Source organism: Asterias rubens, chromosome 18 (genome assembly GCF_902459465.1).
Source record: "Asterias rubens chromosome 18, eAstRub1.3, whole genome shotgun sequence".
Taxonomy (NCBI): Eukaryota; Metazoa; Echinodermata; class Asteroidea; order Forcipulatida; family Asteriidae; genus Asterias; species Asterias rubens.
Genome location: NC_047079.1, coordinates 4008274 through 4031225, shown reverse-complemented (window position 1 = coordinate 4031225; position 22952 = coordinate 4008274). Strand labels below are relative to the sequence as shown.

Sequence of the window (22952 nt, the reverse complement as noted above, 5' to 3'; positions counted from 1 at the left end):
ACAGCCATACATTAGTCTTGGCCCAAGACGTCAGTGATCGATAGTGGATCAGTGTAATTCGCTCGGTGCTAAATCGCTATAACACACACTCACAGATTACTATCGACTACTCGTCCACTTCCACTTTCGACGAACACGCCTTGGGCGAAGACCAACAGTACACACTGACGAGAAAATGTGGCGTGATGGCGTGTTGAATGAGCACCACGTGATCGCAAGGTCAACGTCACACGGGGATAAACTCACCATCAACGATGTGGTACGACGATCTAATCGGCGCGTGCTGTTATGTTATCACCAAGTGATGATAAGCACACCGAACATTGTGAGTGTAATGCAAACAACCAAAGTTTGTTGACACCGTATAGCTGTCATTTTTGCAATAGAGGCATGAAACCGGCATAGGGAAGTACATCAGTATTGAAATATTATAATAGTTAGTATATTGACTATTGTAGGCCTGATTTGGTATGCATTTAGTATTAATTAAGGCAGTGGACACTATTGGTAGTTTCTCATAATAATTATTAGCATAAAACCTTACTTGGTAACGAGTAATGGGGGAGAGGTTGGTAGTATAAAACATTGTGAGAAACCGGCTCCCTCTGAAGTGACGTAGTTTTCGAGAAAGAAGTAATTTTTCACGAATTTCATTTCGAGACCTCCGATTTACAATTTGAGGTCTCGAAATTAAGCATCTGAAAGCACACAACTTTGTGTGACAATGGTGTTTTTTTCTCTCATTATTATCTCACAACATCGATGACCGATTCGTTGAGCTCAAATTTTCACAGGTTGTTTATTTTATGCATGTTGAAATACACCAAGTGAGAATACTGGTCTTTGACAATTACCAATAGTGTCCATCAGTGTATTTAAGGTGTGACAAATATACCTACACATCAAAAATGTTTACAGATGATTCCTCCCAATTTTTGAGGTAAATACTAAAATGGTATTAAGAAACTAGGACTTCGAATAAATCGTAGAATTGCGGGTAAAACCAAGTGTCCTATATTTATGCACAACATGCAAAGCTTCAAACAATAATTTTAGTTTGTTGTCAACATGTTCCGATATTAGCATATACATGGCCATATCATAATCAAATATAATATTTGTGTTTTGTTTAATTTTCTAAGCATGAAATGACAACGTAATAATGAAAAAATTATGAATACAATACAATAAAAGAGGTTAATATGCCACATGAAACATTCTATAAGAACTCACCGATCAAAATTCCAGGTCCTCCTGGGCCTGTGACCTGGTAAGTGGCAAGAATCGGTTATGGTTAATGACCCTGCATGAACACGCCAAGTTAAAGACAGTGGACGCTATTGGTAATTGTCAAAGACTAGTCTTCTGAGTTGGTGTTTCTCAACATATGCATAAAATAACAAACCTGTGAAAATTTGAGCTCAATCGGTCGTCGAAGTTGCAAGATAATAATGAAAAGAAAAAACACCATTGTCACACGAAGTTGTGCGCTTCCTGATGCTTGATTTCGAGACTTCAAATTCTAAACTTGAGGTCTCGAAATCAAATTCGTGGAAAATTACTTCTTTCTCAAAAACTACGTCACTTCAGAGGGAGCTGTTTCTCGCAATGTTTTATACTATCAACCTCTTCCCATTACTTGTAATCAAGAAAGGTTTTATGATGATAATTAGTTTGAGTAATTACCAATAGTGTCCCGCCACTGAGATCGAAAAAAGAAGGGGAAAAAAGTAACAAATTAGTGTAAATTTTTGCCATATTATTAGAACATGATTTTGTGCATGCCCTAATAGAAAGGCTTCGGGCCCAGTGAAGCTTTTTATTAGGTATCTGAAAGGACACATATTTTGTGCAACAAGGTTTTTGTTTTCCATTATTCTCTTGCAGCTTCGATTCAAACTTGAGCCCAAATTTTCACAGGTTGGTTACGATTTGTTGGGATACACCTAGTGAGAATACTGGTCTTTGACAATTACCCAAGCTGTTCATTGTCTCAAATACCCTCTGATGTTAGATTATCTCTTCTGTATCCATTACTAATGTCACAACACCCTTCTCCTGAAAACGAGCAGAGTATACTGTTCGAAACGCCGAGATCAAACAGGCTCTTTTCATAGCCACCACTCCTTCAAAAGAGATTTTACTCATGGTTGTACCCGCAAGTTTACTATTCATATTTATAGTTACTCTTATTCTCCACACCATGCAAAGCTTCAAATACCACTTAACACCCACCATGATGTCAATTGTACCATACCCCAGTTGCTGTTACTGTATCCGCCCCTCAGACTAGCCCGTTAATGCAATCATTATAATCTATAATGCTCTATGTAATACACGCGAGGCAATACAAAAGTACATTCAACCTAAAAATCGAACCATCACTTCATTGAACCTTGGAAGTCTATGTGGATATTCATTGCACCATAGCTGCTTATTTTGAGTCTTTAATGTATACAATGCAGAGATAAACCATAGTTCCCAGTTCAATCCAGTCTGCAACCCTGGGTCCAATTTTATGTCTATCCTTACAGCAAACCTCTGTGCCAACGGTGTCTGTGAAACCATGGAGAAATACACAATTTTATGGGCCGTAAGCGCAGAATCCATTGTAAGCAGAGCCATGAAATTGGGCACTGGGCAATCTTTATGAAGCTGTTTAAGGATTTGGGTACTTTTTGTAACACAAAACACAATGTCCACAGATTGACATCTACACCGTTTGAAGATAATGATAGTAGAAAGCGTAACTTAAATTAGTAGCATGAGGTGATGTAGTTTTTGAGAAATGAGTAAAACAAAAAATACGTTTTTTCATGCTAAAATAATTTCCGTCTCATGATCACTGAGACGAAAATTATTTTCATGACATTGTTTTACTCATTTCTAAAAAAAACTACAGCACCTCAGCAATTAACATTTTCGGGAAGCTTTCTACTATAATTATCTTCAAACTGTGTAAGTTTAATGTAAATCTGTGGACATTGTACACAGACCCTTTAAGCAGAAAATACTGCTCGGCAATTTTCTCTGCACCGCACCAGTCAGAACAATGGAAACTTAAAAATGTAAATTCGGCTAGTAACCTATATTTCTGCTTAGCAATAATTTTGTTGAGCTTGTATTATTCTGTAAGGATGACCGGTTTGAGGTTTTTAAATTAATCATCAGGCTTACATTGGCCCATACTAACTTATCTGACTGTATCAATTCAATTGTAACATCGTGCCTTTAGTTACTTATTGCACGGGGCGTTTTCCAAACACCAAAGTGGGGCGTTTTCCAAACACCAAAGTGAAATGCCTTCAGTGTTTGTGTTCTATAATCGAACGGTTGTATTAATGCGTTTAAAGCCATTGGACACTTTCGGTAAACAGTATTATCCAAGGCCCACACTTCGTGTACTACAACTTAAAATAAAAAACCTGTAAAAATTTAGGCTCATCGGTCGTCGGATTCGGGAGAAAATAACGGGAAAACTCACCCTTGTTTCCCAACGTTTCGCCGTGTCATGACATGTGTTTAAAATAAATCCGTAATTCTCGCTATCGAGAATTAATATTGTTTTAATGTTTTCTCAAAATGTAAAGCATTTCATGGAATAATATTTCAAGATAAGTCTTTCACCATTACCTTCTGTAAACCCTGTGAACTATTTGTAAATTTGTGAACTTTTAATTTTTTGTCTGTACCGAAAGCGTATTGGCTCAAAACTGAACAAATTAGTTGACACTGGCATTGGGGTAAAACAGAATGCAAACGACCTAGTCTTGGTACGAAACCTTATCTCGGAAGAAGACCACCGCGATTACATCCATATATCGGCTGATGGGTGATAACACCACGATAAACGTCTTGTACAAATACTACACTTTATGGCATACAGACACGCCATTTCACATGTGGTGCAGTAGGTATCCCACAACGTGTATGCTATAATTGGAAAGGATTAAGGACAACTTCTTGATTTAGCATTAGTTTTCTTTCTATAATTAAACTAAATTCAAGCTTACCGCTTATCACTAAAGATTTATGGCTTAAAATAGTTTAAACCTATTGACTGAGTGGATAAAATAATTATAAAGATTATCGCAGGATTAGGCAGAAATGGGCTGTTACATGTCGGTTATAATACAATCGCTTATTGGTGACTAGAACGGCTTAAAACAAAAACATCAAAGGGAAGTTAAAATTTAAAAAAATGGTGGCTTGTCTTCAAAGAACTCAGGAGATCTTTTTGTTCACAGAACTTTGGAGGGTACTTATAGTATACAGCGCTTAAAGACACTGGACACTATTGGTAATTGTCAAAGACCAGTCTTCTCAATTGGTGTATCTCAACATATGCATAAAATAACAAACCTGTGAAAATTTGAGCTCAATTGGTCGTCAATTTGGCCTCAATAACACACGATGTACTTGACACGTTTTAAATAACTAAACTAGTGCAGTCTGGTTGCGATTGCTCAGAATACACAAGATATGGAGAACATAGCTCACGCATGCACGTAACCCCAAAATAAACTTTTGTCTCGGCTGACGCGGGGTCCGGGCAGCTTGCCCTCGGGGTGGAGTTCACAGAGAGTTGGGACTAGTCCTATAGAGATATTAACAACTTAAGGCTAGTCCTAAGCGAGCTCGAGATAAGACTAGTCTTAACTTTTTGTGAAATCCACCCCTGTGGTCACATACTCTATCCCCAGTCACTCCCTCCCCTGACCTCATCAACGATGATGCAGGTTGAACGAGTATTTTATCGAAGAAACTATAAATAAACAGCAGACTTGCGGGTACATTAATTGACGTGTACCTGCAAGTTCACTATTTATTTATAGTTACTTCCTACTTAACCAGACCATGCAAAGCTTCAAACAACACTTGAGCATTTTGCTAGAGTGTCAGGTGTGACGGGTTTAAAAGATGCCACCCCGTATTTTTAATTTGTTTTATATTTGTTTTTTTTTTTTTTCAATATTGGTTCAATCAACTTTAGTCAGTTCCTTTAACCAATTCTTTTGTAAATTGAGCGCCCTCCACGTCAGGTTTCGAGTGATCCCATACTTCCATCGTATGTACTTCACATTTTACAGATACAGATATTTATTAAAGAAGGAGATTACCGATTCCTCAGAATAGCGTGACGATCCCATGAGTGTCGAGTGAAGAATAATAAATTTCAAAATGTTAAAGGGTTCAGGGGTGCACATTCAACACTGCGCAGTGTGCAAAATAGACACTTCGCAGACAAACAAAGTATGTGTATACCTAAAGAGATATGTGAGCCACAAATTACTAATTTCTTCCATTTAATAAAAACATAGTATGAATCAAGGCGTCTTTTGTATTTTCCCTCTGGAACACTTTAATTTGAGTTGTGTGCTTATTTTGCAGCGGGTCATCGGACAGTGTAATAAATATGTCAGTCTGCTGTCATTTTAGAAATTTTATTATCACGCGTTATACCAGACTCACGTCGTGTGCAAAACCATTAACTTTGGGGAAGCAACTACACTCTTTGCACGCCGTTTGTGCGTGTGTCAACTGGGGGACATCGGAGATAATGAAACAGAAAATTAAGCAATGATTCTAATAAAAGCCTATACACACACGCACAGGGAGCCTATTCAAATTTCAACCTCGAGTGCTTCTGTCCCAACATACTGTACATAACACACACACGTAAGGTGATCGTGCACACAGCGCAAGTGGGCTGTTGTACAGCTCGTCCATGATTGGCCAACACACCCATAGGATGATCAGGTGGCCGCGCAGCCTTCGATTCATAAAATTAGCCGTGCGTTACTAGGCGCTCTCTGATTGGATAAAACCAGTAACATGATTTCAACACTATGAGAAGTGTAGTATTTTTTCTGACCAATAAGAACCCGTGGAGTTTCTCGGATGAGCATAATCATGACCCTTAGAGGTAGTCCCAGGAATAAATAAGAGGTTAACATTTCCCCTACAATTCCACTTCATTTATTGACGGGCTTGGGCGAGGATTTACAGCTAGCCGGTTTTTAGTGATTTTAGCAAATGGGATTTTCTGACTAACACACCGGAGATATTGTGGTCCGAGGAAGGACGAGTGGTAAGTTGAAATCTATATTATTTTGATCCCCATCTATCTATACAACATCAAGCAGTGATTGGGGTAATTTAATTGTCCCCTCAATATTCTAGATGGAAATTATTTGTTGTTGCATTCAGGTAGTAAAGAATGACATTTTAGAATAAGGCTAATTAACTCAAGTAATTAAATTGTAGTATATATTACTACCCGGAGTTGTCTTGACACTACGTTCCTAAGTTCCTCCATGGTTTGAACAAGGCAAATTTATTAGTATGAGGTTATCTGATTTGTTTACTCTCCGCATTTGAGGGGATATGGTCCAGGGGCTTTATACGATTGGCGATGGAAGCAGTGTACATGTATCCCAAAGTGCTTGTTCATAATGCGCTCATAGATCGTCGGAAAATTATTATATTAGTATAAACCTAAAACGCTTGGCGAAAGAAATGCATTTAAATTCATATTAAGAAACAAAACGAGAAATGAATGGCAATTATAAACAATTTAAATTGCGATAATGTCTTTGTAATTGTAAAATGCCCTAATCGTATCTAAATGCTTTTTAGAGTATACTCGAATGTGTGGATCATTTCATTGTACTAAATCATCTGCCTCAAACAGAGTGCAGATGAAGACAAAGCGGTGTTGTGCGTGGGGGTGCGTGTGTGCGGTGGTGGAAGGGGTGTTTTGTGGAGGGGGGGGGGGGGTCGGTCGGTTATTGTTTAACCTCACAAGCCGGTGTCTCAGGAAAATCTGTCGCCGGATCCGGAGATTCTGTCCCCCATATGATTTTGAACACAGTTCGCCAGCGAGGGGGGGGGGGGGGGGGGGGTGGGGGGGGGGGGGGGTCGTGGGGGGATGGGGGGATGGGGGCGACCCTGTCACCTCAGGACGTGTAGCAGTCAGCTCGCAAGGACGCCCCTTTATTCAAAGCTTTATCAGGGTGGGTTTGCTGACCACTTATGTATATAGGCCTACCGTGACAGAGAAAACCGTTTTGAAAGTCTGTTTGATTTTGTTATTTTCTTTTTGGTGATTTAGTTGATTCTTTTACCGTACCAATATTTAATTATGTATAGTTTTGTTTGCAGAAATAATGCAACTTTCCTTTTTAATTTTTGTTTTTAAATTACTTAAAACTACTATCACGATCCTTCAAAGTGTTTGGGGGAGGGGGATACATTTATTTGTTTAAAATAAATTCTCATCAACTTGTTGACACTTAGCCGCCCCCCATCATTTAGCATATTATTGTTTGTTTTTTATAACAGGCATGTGGGTTACTATCCATGAAAAAAAAGAGGAAAATCAAAACCCCAAAAGAGGAAATCAGCTGAAAAGAGGAAGTCTCACATGCCTGTTTTAAACAGTGTTCAGTACACATTAAAGAGACGCAATGCCCTGTAAATAAACCACAGGAAATGGTTATTTCCAATGAGTTTGTCAGTGTAAAGCAATTCAAGAATGGCTATTCAAGTGTGTGAAGGTCAAGCAATTTTTCCTGAGAGTTTCCTGAGAAACTTGTTTCAAGTGCGCCAGTTTGTTGTTTCCTCCACACAAAAAATAAAGGTTCTTTTACACATGAACTAATTGTTTTTTTTCTAACAAAAACTAAGGTTTTTCTTACAAAACACTGAGGTTTTTCTTACAACATCTAACTTTCTTTTACACAAAAACTAAGTTTCTTTCACACGAAAACGTAAGTGCTTTCGCAAACAAACAACAACATTTTTTTCGCACATAAAAAAGGTTCTTTCACACAAAAACTAAGGTTCTTTTATCCCAAAACTTTCGATCTTCGAGTAGGGTACTTTCACACAAAAAACCAAGGTTCTTCTACACGAAAACGCAAGTACTTTTGCATACAAAAAAGGCCCTTTTCACACAAAAACTAAGGTTCTTCCACACGAAAACTAAGGCTCTTCGAGTAGAGTACTTTCACAAAAAAGCAAAGATTCTTCAACCCAAAAACTAACAATCTTCTACGCGAAAACGTTGGTACTTTCGCACAAAACAATACGTTTTTTTTCACAAAAAAAAAAAATGTCTTCTCAAACAAAAACTAAGGTTCTTAACATTTCAAAGAAATTCAACAATTGACATCTTGCATTAAGGGATATATTAAACATTATATTCAACATCACACTGAAAACTTTTCCATATTCAGGGTGATTTTCAAATATTTTCATAGAGGATAGATTTGTTTAATTAAAATAGGCCTACAATAAAAAAAAATACCGCAAAATATCAGAGTATTTAGCTCAGTATCACACAGGGTACACCTGTAAACACAGGGTATTTTAAATTAATTATTCTAGGGAGAGTAGTTTAAGTCATAAGTATTTAAGTTATATCATAATCTGAGTATAAACATAGTTTATACCTCTTGAGTGTTTAGTCAAACCTGTTTCAGAGCACTTAAGTCATTTTTATAGTATTAAAGTATATTAAAGTATTAACAAGATTATCAAAAGTCATACCACAACAAACAATGGTATTTCAGTGTATAACCAGAGTACCAGCGTATTTGTAAATACTCAGGTGACTTTAAAATCACCTGAGTATTAACCAGAGAATACCACCTTATTTATTACAGTATTAAAAAGATCATACCACAGTCCCAGGGTATTTATCAGATTATTACATAGTACACAGTTTTTATATAGCGCTTTCCCCACCGGAAGGGCGTATCAAAGCGCTTAAAACTTTATTACCCCTGGTCACTGGGCCTGTATTCATTCCTTAAACCATCTCAGCTCCCGTGGTAGTATACAACCTGATGTGCAACAAATATGCGCTACTCGGCTTAGTCAATCACAAGAACCATCTCTACCCTCACAGGTACCCATTTACCCCTTGGGTGGAGAGGAGCAATTATAGTTAAGTGTCTTGCTCAGGGACACAAGTGTCGTGACCAGGATTCAAACCCACACTCTGCTAAACGATTCACCAGAGCTTGAGTTCGGTGAACGTCATAAGTCATACTGCAGTATACCAAAAGTCAAACATAAGCCTAAAGGTTCAAGAACTACCTGAACCCATAAAATTTGTTTACTCTAAAGTCAATAGACAATTTGTATAGACACAGGATAGGTCTTGACCTAAAAAACTCCGCGCTATTCAAAGGGAAACCACTAAGGGTTTTTTACAGACTTTTTTCCCCAAATAATTGCATCTGAATACAGCACTTGAAATTAAAGCAGGCAAAATTGAACAGAGGAAATTCAAACAAATTTAGCGTTGATAATAAATAAGAATTTGTGTCCGGATGCCTGGCATTTTGCCCATTACAATCGCCCTATTAGAGGAGCAGCACAACAAGATTAAACAAAAAGTAAACAAATTGAAAAGATTTATTTCTTTGTGCATCTCAAGAATGTAACAGAATGTTACAGAATCTAAATGCATTAGGTGGATTTTGGAACATGTCCTGATATCAGGGATAAGATTCATTGCTGTCAGAAAAACTCTGAAATTGGGATCCAGATCTATAAGGAGTTAGTAAAATTGAAACGATAACCACCTTTTGCTAACCCCCTGGAGTTATAGATTCCAAGGAGCTTTTAGGAACAGTATCCTTATGCTGGAGAAGTAGATCAAGAGCACGACTTACTTAATTTGGAGAAAAAACACACATCTTGACAACCACGTAGACTTTACAAAGTCTGAATTCAGATCAAATCTAGTTCCTATACCCTAAAATAAATCAAAGGTGATTGTTGGCTTGGCGTTTCTCAGTGACATCGCAATCTGTCTTGTAGTTCAACTGTTACATTTCAAACACAAAAGCAAATAATAGTTGATGGCCTGAATTTCCAACCTTTTCTCGAAGGCTACATTTCAAACACGACTACAATTTCTTTTCTTTCAGAAGACAAGTTAGCTCTGACCGTCACAATACAGCGGGATTTGTTGAGTCATCAGAATGCCTAGCAAAGTCAACATGGATCAGCCAACGTGTACAGAAAGGTGTCCCATTGCCATCGTCGGCATTGGTAAGTTTATGTTTATATACTAATAGTATACGATAATGAATAGGGTAGATGGCCTTAGCTTTCTATCCAATCCGGACCTTCTTCAGAGGCATAAGACAAGTACAAACAAATACATATCCATTTATAGAAAAAGAGAGGGGGAAAGGGATTAAGGAAAAGATCCAGAAAGAAGCGGGAAAATAACAGCCAATCAAAGTTCCTATTTCAGAAACAATATTGGGGGCTATGAACCAATAGGAGTGAAGTGGCGAGGACAAAGGATGTTTAGAATGAAAGGAAGGGTTACTGGACCATAAAAGTGGTAAATGTATTGTTCGACAACAATGCAGGGAGACAAGAAAGGGTAGGATTAGAGAGCAAGTTGCATCATGATGCAACTAACAATGGTCAATTAATAAGAATAGCAAGATCAAAGGTATGATGATTTTAAAAATAGGTATGAGGGACCTGTGGAAAAAAAGGGGGGGGGGGTTACGATAAACGATAGTATACGATAAATATAAAGGTACTGGACACCTTTGGTAATTGTCAAAGACCAGTATTCTCACTTGGTGTATCCCAACATAATAAAAAACCAACCCGGGAACTGTTTTACTCAATTGGTCATCGAATTACAAGAGAATAATGAAAGAAAAAAACACACTTGTTGCACAAATTTGTGTGTTTTCTCAGATGCCTAATAAAAGGTTTAAGGCCTGAAGTCTTTTAATAATGAGCGCAAGATTACCTCTTTTTTAAAAACTATGTTACTACAGAGGGAGCCGTTTCTCACAAAGTTTTATACTACCAACAGCTCTCCATTGCTCGTTTCACTACCAAGCACGTTGTTACGCTAACCATTCTTTTGAGTAATTACCAATAGAGTCCAGTGCCTTTAAAGGCAGTGGACACTATTGGTAATTACTCAAAATAATTATTAGCATAAAACCTTACTTGGTAACAGGTAATGGGGAGAGGTTGGTGGTACAAAACATTGTGAGAAACGGCTCCCTCTGAAGTGGAGTAGTTTTCGAGAAAGAAGTAATTTTCAACGGATTTGATTTCGAGACCTCAAGTTTAGTATTTGAGGTCTCAAAATCAAGGATCTGAAAGCACACAACTTTGTGTGACAAGGGTGATTTTTTCTTTCATAGTTATCTCGCAACTCCGACGACCAATCAAGCTCAAATTTTCACAGGTTTGTTATTTTATGCATGTGTTGAGATACAGCAAGTAAAAAGACTGGTCTTTGACAATTACCAATAGTGTCCACTGCCTTTAAAGATGTTAAATGTTTGTGACTCACCTCTCCATTGGAGGATAGGTCTTTGTTTGCTGACAGCAAGCATTCTTTGTCCCCATTTTGCTGTAAGCAATTACTCCCATCATTTGAAGATGCATGGAGGTAGAATGGTTATTATTCCTGCTTCATGTTTCTGTAAGAAAGAAAAACAATATACTTTGATGAGGTAAAATACAGGCCTGGGCTTAATTTCATAGGGTACTAGGGTTCATATTAAAGGGCCAGGTTGCCTTGGATCGGTCGGTTGGTCTATGAAAAGCGTTTGAAACCGTGAGTTATAAAATGCATGGTTTTCCTTATTCGTCGTGAACTAACTAACACTGCATGCCATTTGTTTGATTCAAGTTTTTTACTCCATAAAATGGCCGACCATGTTAGTTCGCAAAGTCAAAAGAAAACCATGCATCTTCCAGGCGTATTTGTGTGGATCATTGTTTTCTACTTTAAAAACATCTTTGTAACCGTCGATCTCAAAACAAACCGTTTCAAACACTCCCCGTGGACCAACTCGACAGATCCAAGGCAACATGTCCCTTTAAGATGAGCTGTCAGAACTGACATGGTAATTTGTATTGTAGAGGGGCCACAAGATCAAATTCGGTTCTTTGATGCACTCATTTTAAAATGGATAGAGTCCTTACATGAAAGTGGGAGGGGGGGGGGGCGGAATACAAGTGTCTAACCTCATTATATAATCGTAATGGTGTCTGAAGCCATTGTGTTTTATATCCTTCCGGTATTTATTTTGTCAACATTTTTGTATTGGAAACTTTTGAGTTCATTTCAAAATTTCTATGATATGATATCAAAGAGGCATTGAATTTGAACTTACATGACACTCGCAAAAAATTATTATTTGGAATACAGAGACCCATTTGTTGCTGATATCCAATGACGTCGTGTCTGAAGGGGTAACAAATAAATTGTAATTTTACACCATTTTAATGGAGGTTAGAAATCTTTTGCACTTTCAAAAGGACCCTTTCATTTGAAAATTAGTGCATAACAAAACTGAATTTGACCTTGAAGCGAAATTGCAGAAACAATTGGCTGCTTTTTCTGAAACTGCACGTTCTCCTCAGCCTATCAGAATAGTTGCCTGTCTTGAATTTATCCCATTTAGTTTGGATGGCATAATTTTAATCAAATTCTTCTTCTCGTATCACAGGGTGTCGAATGCCTGGAGGTGTGGATTCACCGAAAGCTTTCTGGGATGTCCTGGTCAACCAGCAAGACATGGTGAGCGAAGTACCCGCCGACCGATGGTCCCTGGAATCATTCCATGACCCCGACCAGACCAATCACAGTAAGATGGTTACAAGACGTGGAGGTTTTGTCCACAACATCGACAAGTTTGACAATACCTTCTTCAAGATCTCCCCGAGAGAGGCTTGCTCCATGGACCCCCAGCAACGCCAAATCTTAGAGGTGACATACGAAGCCTTTCAGGATGCAGGTATCCTTCCAAGCACTCTAGGAGAATCCTGTGGTGTCTACATCGGTGTTGGTATGATGGACTATGCCGTGATGCTCACAGAAACCTCTCTCATCGGTCCTTACATGCATACTGGGACAGCCCACTCGTCAGTTGCAAACAGGATCTCATACGTCTTTGATCTTCGAGGACCCTCGTTTGCAGTGGAGACCGCATGTGCTTCATCGATGACAGCAATGCACCTGGCTTGCAACGCCATCTGGGATGGCGAGTGTACCCATGCTGTTGCTGGTGGATGTAATGCTTTACTCATTCCAGAAACTACAGTTGGCTTCAGCGCTCTTGGAGTCCTATCTCCTGAGGGAAAGTGTTGTCCGTTTTCCGATCAGGCAAATGGTTACGTCAGGAGCGAGGGTTGGGGTGCGTTCATTCTGAAACCTCTTGAAGAAGCAGTAGCTGCTAATGATCACATCTATGCCACCATCCGAGGCAGCTCCATTGCAGCAAATGGCTTCTGCAAGAGTCTTACTATGCCATCAGGACCAGCACAAGAGATGGTGATGAAGAGTGCGTATGAACGGTTTGGTATTCCCCTCTCATCTGTTCAGTACGTCGAGGCACATGGAACAGGCACTCCTGTTGGTGACCCGATTGAAGCCGAGGCTATTGGAAGCATCTTTGGCAACCAGAGTACTACCCCAATCAAAATCGGATCTGTGAAGAGCAACTTTGGCCACAATGAGTGTGCAGCTGGGATCACTTCTTCAATCAAAGTGGCTCTCATGTTGGACAAAAATACACTGGTGCCGACTGTCAACCATAGCAGGCCCAACCCAAACATAGACCTCCAAGGACTCAACCTTAAAGTGCAGACAACGATGCAACCACTGAAGGAGAAGTCCGACGATGCCTTGTTCACTATTGGCCTAAACAGTTTCGGATTTTCAGGCGCAGTTGCTCACATGATTTTTCAGGAGGCTCCAAAGACGAAGAGGACTCCTCCGATTGCAACAGCTGGTTGGAAATTCGGGGATAAGGACATGACGGGATATCCCATCATTCTGCCTCTTTCTGCAAAATCAAAAGATGCCCTCGTAGATCTAGCTAAGAAGTGGGTGGAGTTTGAATGCGACCAAGATGCACTGAGTGTCACGTCATGGCAGGCAACAAGGCGAGATCATCATCCATACCGTCTAGCTGTCACTGCTAACTCCAGTTCTTCCTGCAAACAGGGTCTTGAGAGTTTCATTCAGGGCACTACATCTGAGACAGTCGTGACTGGAACAGCTCCCCAAGACAAGCCCAAAATCTGCTTTGTCTTTCCTGGACAAGGGCAGCAGTGGATAGACATGGGTCGCAAAATGTACACAGCTGAGAAGGTCTTTAAAGAAGCCATTGATAGCTGTGACGTGATCTTTAAGAAGATATCTGGCTGGTCATTGCTTGAAACTTGTGGCCTATTCAATGGCAATGCTATCAGTCCCAAGTCCCCCTACTCATCAGTTGAAGATGCTCTTAATCAAGTGCAGGTGGTTCAACCAGCAATCACATTCATCCAGGTCGCCCTTCTCCATCTATGGAAAGATTGGGGTGTACACCCTGATATCGTAGTTGGGCACAGTGTCGGAGAAATAGCAGCAGCTTACGCTTGTGGAGGTTTGACCTTACATGAAGCCATATCTGTGATTTTCCATCGCAGCCATGAACAGGCAAAGCAGACAGGTACTGGTCGAATGGCGGCACTGAGAGCAACCAAAGAACAGGCAGCAAAGATCTGTGAGGATCATGAGCACCTCTACATAGCAGCAGTAAATGCACCTGGATCAATGACCCTGGCAGGAAACAACGATTCCATAGCAGCTGTTGTTGAGAACAATCCTGGAAAGGCAAAGCAGCTCCGTGTCACTTGTGCCTTCCATACTCCTGAGATGGATCCAATCAAAGTTCCATTTGAGAAAGCTATGAAGGGTGTTGTCAATGGAGATACTCACAAGAGAGAGGTTCCCTTCTACTCCACAGTGACGGGAGAATTCTATTCTGGTAGCTTCCAAACAGAGTACTGGTGGCGTAACATTCGCAGTGCTGTACTCTTCCAGCCAGCAATCGAGAATATACTTCAGGAAACAAAAGCTGATATTTTCCTTGAGATTGCAGCCTCAAACACCCTTCTCACCCCTATCAAGCAGATTTCTCATCTACTGGACCCCAAGAATCCTCCTGTGATAGTTAACTCAAGCTTAAGAGATAAGGACGACTTGCAATCCATGCAACGAGCGATGAGTACTCTTTACGCAAGTGGAGTGTCTCTGGACTGGGGTAAAATAACACAGAACACAGCCCAGTGGTCTGCTGTCCCAACATATCCGTGGCAGCATCAATCCTTCTGGTTGGAAACAGACGACAGACAAAAGCGTAGACTTGGTCTTGATGATCGTACCATCAAAGGACAGGCTGGTAAATTCACTTTGGAGATGTTTCCCTTCCTTGCTGACCATGTAGTTGGAAACCGAATCGTCTTTCCAGGGGCTGGTTACGTGGAGTTCATGATTCAAATGGGCTTCTCAGAAACAGAAAAACCGGCTCTGAAGAACATCAACTTCACCAGGGTTCTCCCGTGGCCTGAAGACACAGATCCAAAGAAGTGTACTCTGAAGCTGGGGCTGATTAAAGATGGCTCCGCAATGCAGGTGACATGTGATGGAAACCAGCACTGTGATGCTCAACTCGAGCCATCATCAAGCAAGACCAAAGAAGCTTCCTTTGATCTGAAAGGAATCCAGGCTAGATGTACCAATGAGGTGAGCGGTGAGTTGTTCTACTCGAGGCTTGAGGCTGTTGGTCTCAAATATGGACCTGCATTTCAGACAGTGGAGAAGATGTTCCTTGGTGATGGTGAAGCGTACGCGATCTTGAACCCAGTTCAGGACAACAAGCAACGAATCCAGGTGACCCACTTCGATGCCACCTTCCAGCTGGTTCTCTCTGCAGTAGGTTCATTCAATGCAATGTACCTTCCCATTCGTATTGACTCCATGTATATGACATCAGACTCCATCCCTCCAGGTAAACAGATACTGGCCTACACCAAAATCATCGACTATGACAGTTCTAACATTGCAGCTGACATAACCATGGTAACTCTTGACGGACGAGTGCTTGCTGACATCAAAGGTTTCCTGGCTCAAAACTTCAGTGGCAACCAGTCGAATGTTCCAATTGAATCATGCGTTTACACCACCCACTGGCAACCAGAGTCTGCAACTAAACTCTCAACATCTCATCTTTGTGAGGGTTTTCTTGAGAAGAACATGAGCGAAGCAAACAGTGATGAGTTGGCTGCTGTCAAAAAAGCAGAAGGAGTCCTCCCTGACCTCGAAGGAGTTTGTGTGTCTTACATTCGAAATGCACTCGCAAAAGACACTTCAAGTACATCCAAGTATAAGACACGTATCCAAACCATCTCCTCTGCCACCAAAGTGAAGTCTGTACCTTACAGCAGTATACCAGAGGTCATGAGAAACATCCTCAACAGAGTACCTGAGTTGGAAGTTGAGGTTAACTTACTGAAATTATTTGGGGAAGCTTTGCCAGAAACTCTAAGCAATCCTGAAGTTGGGTTGTCAATCTTGCATCCTGATCAGGGGATAGATCGTTACTTCTTTGACTCAATGAGCACCAGGCTAATAAACAAACCTACTTCACAAGCTCTTATCAAGTCCATCTCTGAAGCTGTCAAAACCAAGAAAGTTGTGCGAGTACTCGAAGTAGGGGGTCACACAGGAAAACTTACCCGTACAGTGGTGGAACCTCTCAAAGAAGCTGGCCTTGCAGTAAATTTAGAATACGTCTTTGCAGCTGAGAATAAGAAGTTTCTCCAGGAAGCCCAAGACAACCTTGCCGAGTTTGACTTTGTTGAGTTCAAGCAGCTTGATATCAAGAGAAGTCCCCTAGAGCAAGATTACATACCTGGCAGCTTTGATATAGTCGTTTGCATCAATGCATTGCATTCCACAGACAACACTCAACAAAGTGTTGCAAACATGTCACGTTTCCTGAGTCCTGATGGGTTGATGTTCATCATGGAAGACACAGACCTCAACTTCCTGACCGAGTTCTTCTCCTTGTCTACAGAAAATGAGTGCTGCTTGCTCCCTCAGAGTCAATGGGTGAAAATCATGGAAACTGTTGGACTCACAGATATTCAGTCAACTTCACCGCAGCACAACTTACTTCAAAGTGTGTACATGGGATGTAAGCCAGCTTCTTGCATCCTCCCCTCTCCATCGGATGTCTCAGAGCCCAGAGAAAACAAACTGGTCATAATTCAAAATGACAGCAACGACTTGATTTCTCAGTTTCTCCAAAGCTACAAGGGAAAGTCTTTGATCAGCAATTTCTCTGCATCCAAGTCCCTAGATCACATTTTCAGTGAGCATGTGAGTACACCCATTGAAGTATTGTACGCATACAGTGAGGAAGATAGTACACTTCATGCTCTCTTGCGACTCTTCCAAGCAGTGGAGTCGTACCCTCAGGCTGTCAAAAAGGTCTGGGTTCTGACAACTGGTGGCAATGGTGACTCCAAGTATCCAAGTGGCTCCTTGGCTGTTGGGTTGGCTAGAGCATCAAGCAATCAGATTCCAAGTGTGCCAATTATCTCAGTTGACTTTGACCCGCGCTCCTCAACAGGGGAAAATGTTCAGGAGTTACTGAAGATTGTGTATGATCGAGATCTTGGTGAGCAGGAGATTGTCATCAGGGAAGGAAAACGCCTTGTGCCTCGCCTCATCCATCAAGATGTGAAGTTGGTCAGTGAGGTGCAGTCCAAAAATTGGCGAGTGGAGCAAGATCTGCAAAGAAACAAGGGAGCGTCTATCGACGACCTTGCTTTCCATGACGTTCAAGACTTTGAAATCCCTCCAGGTCATGTCAAGATCCATGTGAAGGCAGCTCCACTCAATTTCAAAGATGTCATGATGGCCTTGGGGCTACTTGAAGGACTGGAAAGTGACGCACACCCATCCTTCGGTCTGGAATGTGCTGGTGAAATTGTAGAAGTAGGGAGTGGTGTGACTGGACTGAAAGTCAATGATAAGGTGATGTCATTCGGTAAAAGTTGTTTTGCTTCTCATGTAGTATGTGATTCCAAGTTGACTGTCCTCATGCCAGAGAATTTGACTTGGTTGGAGACCTCTAGTGTTGGTGTAGTCTTTGTAACGGCGTATCTCAGTCTAGTCGACCGAGCGAACTTGAAAAAGGGTGAGACTGTGTTGATTCATTCTGCATGTGGAGGTGTTGGACTAGCTGCAATTCAAATTGCTCGCATGAGAGGAGCCAAGATTATCTGCACCGCTGGGACTGAAGAGAAAAGGTCCTTTCTCAGGAACCTTGGACTGGATCTGGTGAGCGACTCTCGATCTTCCCAATTCTATGATGATGTCATGCAGTGGACTGATGGAAAGGGAGTGAACGTAATTCTGAACTCTCTATCAGGGAAGCTCCTTCAAGTCGGTTTGTCACTTTTAGCCCCTGGAGGGAGGTTTTGTGAAATTGGCAAAAGAGACATCCTTCAGGGCTCAAGTCTCCCGATGAGCTTTTTCCTGGAGAACAAGGTGTTCCATTCCTGTCAGCTAGACATCTTAATGCGACAATTTCCAGAGGAAGTCCAGAGTGTCATGTGCAAAGTAGTAAAGCTGTTTGAAGAGAAGAAGCTGACACCCATCCCGACAAGTGTCTATTCCATAGCAAACCTCAAAGACACCTTCCGTATCATGTCCAAAGGCTCACATATTGGAAAGATCGTCTTTGAAATCCCTGACGCTTTCAAGCCGAGTGAGATTAAACCTTCGCTGTGCCAGTTCAAGCCTAATGCAACCTACATCATCACTGGTGGGTATGGAGGAATCGGACAGGCTCTTTCCAGATGGCTGTGCCTGAACGGAGCAAAGCACATTGCACTTGTTTCTCGGAGAGGAGCTACTACTGCAGCTGCAAAGCGGACCTTGAGTTTTTTGAAGAAAAACCAAGTTAACATTTACGAGTTTTCACTTGACATCTCAAAGAAAGCCTGCGTCAAGATGCTGTTGAAAAACCTCCAACAAGACAAGACTGTTCCTCCCGTCAAGGGAATCTTCCATCTTGCTGGAGTCATAGACGAGGAGAATCTCTCACAGATTACACAGGAGCAGATGGACCGTATTCTTGGAGCGAAAGCACTCGGAGCTCAGCACCTGCATGAGCTGACGCAACAAGACAACCTTGACGTCTTCTTCATGTTGTCCTCAATCTCGACTACTTGGGGACATCAAGCCCAGCCGTGCTACTGCGCTGCCAACGCATACCTGGACGCTCTGGCTGAGAAGAGACACATGGAGGGCCTACCAGGTCTTTCAATCCAGCTGGCACCCGTCAAGGGAGCCGGGTATCTTGAAGACAAGGGGCAGACGGTGAAAGTCTTGGCCATGAAGGGATGCTATCAACTTCACGTAGACGAGTTCCTTCAGGTTCTAGGCCAGCTGCTGTCCAACAGAGACCTCCCAGTGGTTACTTTTGCCAATCAGGTATGTAAATTCATCAAACTTATGCCCATTGCAATTGTACAATGGTCACAATTGTGTACAGAGGATCAAAGGAGACTTAAGGGTCATGTCACACAAGGCAGTTTACAGGCAACTAGTTTCAGGCAATCTCTATGAAGGGAAGGCATTGAAATTTGAATGTTCAAATAATTATTCTTGGGAATCAAAAGACATCATTTGAAAAAATTAATCATGTGCTCCCCAAAGTGGTCAGCCAGCATGCACTGATTTGGTTGCCTCGAAGTTGCTTGTAATAGTTGCCTCATGTGACAAGGCCCTTAGTATTTGGAAGTGGGGAAAAATGAAATACCTGTTACAGAGACGAATAAGATTTTCCACTCAGTAGTCTCCTAATCACATCGGATAACCCTTTGATGGCCATTCAAAGATGGACGATAATCTGTGCAAATGAAAAAACTTGATAAGTAAATAAGATTATCATCACAAAAACTGGCTTAAAACAGAGAAATTGCCCATTTAACTGGTGAAGATCCCTTGCACTAATGCAACAAGCTAGTACCGCTTTTTGTGATTTGGGTATTTTCACTTTATAATTAATTCAAACTTAAACTTCAGAATGGCACTCCTCAACAGTAGAGTCCAGCATTCTCCTGAAGGCGATGAGAGCATACTGATCAAAATATTGAGTTGTCAACCACCAGTTCTCTTAAGAACCAACAATCAAAAGAGACTTACACATGGTGCTACCGCAAACCTCATGTTTAAACCCTACTGGCAATCATCTTCTTTTCGAAACCATCTCCAGAAACAAAGAATAACAAGACTTGTTTTATTTAAAAGGACATAATATATCTATTAGAATTTCTTTAAACTTTTACCGTTCTTACTTTCAGGACTGGGGAATAACGCAGACAACCTGCCACAAGTCTATGCTGAAATTCCATCACCTGGCCACACGTAGTAAAGCAACATCTTCCAAAGGAGACGCTCCGCATCTTGAGATTGAAGACCTGGAAACCACCATCAAGTCCAAGATGGCGGAGCTTCTTTGCATGTCCGAGGACGCCATCGACACCAGCCAGCCGATGGTGAACTACGGTGTAGACTCCTTGGTTGCTTTGGAGATTGCCAATTGGGCGACCAATCAGCTTGGAGTTGAGATCTCTCAGCTTGACATCTTGGGAGGAATGACGACAGTTTTCTTGATTGAGAAAGCTGCAGAGTCAAACTAAGAATTAAATCAGAGAAGTATTATTGTCATCCTGGAAACTCTCAATCGGAAGACATTTCTATCCACATTCCAATCTTGGCAAAAATAACATGGGATAGTTCAACTGTTTGGGACATTTACTATCTTCATTGGAAAGACAGTACCAGCCCTGGTCAATATTACTAAACACCCTCTTGAAGCTAAACTGAGATGAAGTAGTTTTTGTCTCCAAAAGCTCTTCGATTGGGATATATTGGTGGCCAATTTGGAAAAAAGGGACAAATTTAGAATATCCCAATCTGGAAAGTAGGATGAGAGTGGCATGGTAAGAAAAATTTCCATAGCTTCAAAAATTAAAAACTTACAAGCAGAAAACCCACTATAATTGTTCAAGCATTTCATTTTGATGTTGAAAAGTTCAACAAATAAAGTGTTCCTGATACAAAAATCTGTTAATAATTACCTGGGACAGTTTATCCGTTCTGGCTTGGAGAGAGGAGATCACGTGGTCATGTTAAAACATGTGATAAAAACACCATTAGCTAAACATGGGTGTGTAATCACATATTCATTATTGATCAAGTGAACAGCTTTAGTTGAAAAGGCATGTATACTGTGGGAAAAACAAAAACTTGATTACAAGATTTGTACCCTCTTGTCACAAATTCAACTCGTTCTGCTCTCAGCACACTGCATCAAATGTCAGGCACGCAACCTTATCTTCACCAAAAAAAGAGGAAATTACAAAATTTCAATGATCTTGTATAGTATTTTGCAATTTTGAATGGTAAAACTGAGACTTCAAAAAGAGGAAATCAGCTGATCCGAGGAAAAGTTGCATGCCTGAAATGTTACACAGGTGACTTGCAAAAGTTCATATATAAAATCCACCGACTGTATGTGTGTGATTAACCATTATTCTCTAATTCCACAAAGTGTGTGAATAGTTATTATCTCATAGAGATTCTGTTTCAAAGAGTCCCAAAAAAATTGTTTCAGAATCATTGTCCAGATTTTGCCCTTTTTTAATCTCCTTTCCATAAGAATATTGAAGGGCTGTTGATTATGTATATAATATAGTATACACATAATGAATGTTTATGAGTGCAATGGTGCGAATAATGTTCATGAGTTGAAAGATGGAATGTTCTATTCAACGAGGCGGAGCCGAGTTGAATGGAACATTCCAGCTTTCAACGAATGAACATATTCGCACCATTGCACGAATGAAAAACATTCATTATTTGTTTTATATAACATCCAAGTAGAACTTTGTCATTTTGATTGAAAGAAACAACTTTCAAAACAAACCATTTCAACTGTAGAAGCCGAATGCTAGTAATTTTACTATGCCTTCTTGCAGTAACACCTGCTGCGTTACCAAAGACACGCGCACGCAGTGATGTTTTTACTCAGCTTTTTCGTTCCATCCGAAAAGTACCATTGCACGCTGGCAGCGTGCCAGCGTGCAATGGTACTTTTCGGATGGAACGAAAAAGCACGGCGAGTGACTCAGCGTGCAATGGTACTTTTATTTGCTATCACGTGACGGACAATCCTCCAATCAAATGGCAAGGATCTGCTTGGGTGTTATAATATTTAATAATAGCAGAAGTCCGTCTATTCTCAAAAGTTTAAAAAATTTGGGTTTGAAGAATTTTTTTCATTTTGTTTTATAAAACTTATATACCTTAAGAGTATAGACGATGTGACCTTTGTTTACATTCAAACCGCCCTCTGTTGACAAAACACTATACACGTCATGTTTCGAGTTGCGTAGTCAAAGTAAGACTGCGTACACTTTCTAGCTGGCTACCAAAACACAAAGGTTTTGCCCGGCTGTATGCGCGCGAATCATGTCATGGTTTTCGTGTGACGTCAGAGGTCACATCGTCTACAGTGCCTGTATCTGGCTAAAAAAGGTGCTCATGGAGCTTGAGGAGGAAAAATAAATTAGGACTGTGGATTGTGTGAGTACATGTACGTTTGTTTAAAGGCAGTGGACACTATTGGTAATTACACAAAATAATTATTAGCAAAAAAACCTTACTTGGTAATGGGGAGAGGTTGATAGTATAAAACATAGTGAGAAACGGCTCACTCTGAAATAACATAGTTTTCGAGAAAGAAGTAATTTTCTGCTTTCACTGGTGTCCTGCACATATTTTTGCTTGATACAAATTTACTAAGCAAAATTTTCTGCTTTAAGCAGCTCTGTGAAATTTTGCTAGGCTGTGATGGGCAATGCACAATACTTTATGTTTACCAATTGAATAATACTATTATTGTAACAGTGTGATCAGCTTTCCAATGCACCAATATGGTTGCATACAAATCTATGATGCACACAAAGTATATACAGATTATTATAACAAAACTATTTCTCTTACCAAATATTTTACTGCTTTCATACCGGCT

The 22952-nt window shown here is 40.6% G+C and overlaps 1 protein-coding gene across 2 annotated transcripts; it reads left to right on the top strand.

The window, feature by feature from the left end:
• The first annotated feature begins 5996 nt into the window (after nucleotides 1-5996).
• LOC117302237 (6-deoxyerythronolide-B synthase EryA2, modules 3 and 4-like) lies at nucleotides 5997-21678 on the top strand. Of its 2 annotated transcripts, none has more exons than XM_033786084.1 (4): nucleotides 5997-6091; nucleotides 9948-10068; nucleotides 12519-19345; nucleotides 20218-21678. In XM_033786084.1, the coding sequence occupies exons 2-4, from the start codon at nucleotides 9999-10001 to the stop codon at nucleotides 20554-20556; spliced, it is 7236 nt and encodes a 2411-aa protein (XP_033641975.1). In that variant the 5' UTR covers nucleotides 5997-6091; nucleotides 9948-9998; the 3' UTR covers nucleotides 20557-21678. The 2 variants fall into 2 exon arrangements, with proteins under 2 accessions (XP_033641975.1, XP_033641974.1); XM_033786083.1 differs by having other exon boundaries at nucleotides 9945-10068.
• Nucleotides 21679-22952: the final 1274 nt, after the last annotated feature.

Bases quoted from the DNA above. Each gene is read 5' to 3' on its own strand.
- LOC117302237 (XM_033786084.1), top strand. From the start codon at position 9,999: ATGCCTAGCAAAGTCAACATGGATCAGCCAACGTGTACAGAAAGGTGT. The intron at 10,069-12,518 runs GTAAGTTTATGT...CTCGTATCACAG, and splicing joins CATTGCCATCGTCGGCATTG to GGTGTCGAATGCCTGGAGGT. The intron at 19,346-20,217 runs GTATGTAAATTC...TCTTACTTTCAG, and splicing joins TGGTTACTTTTGCCAATCAG to GACTGGGGAATAACGCAGAC.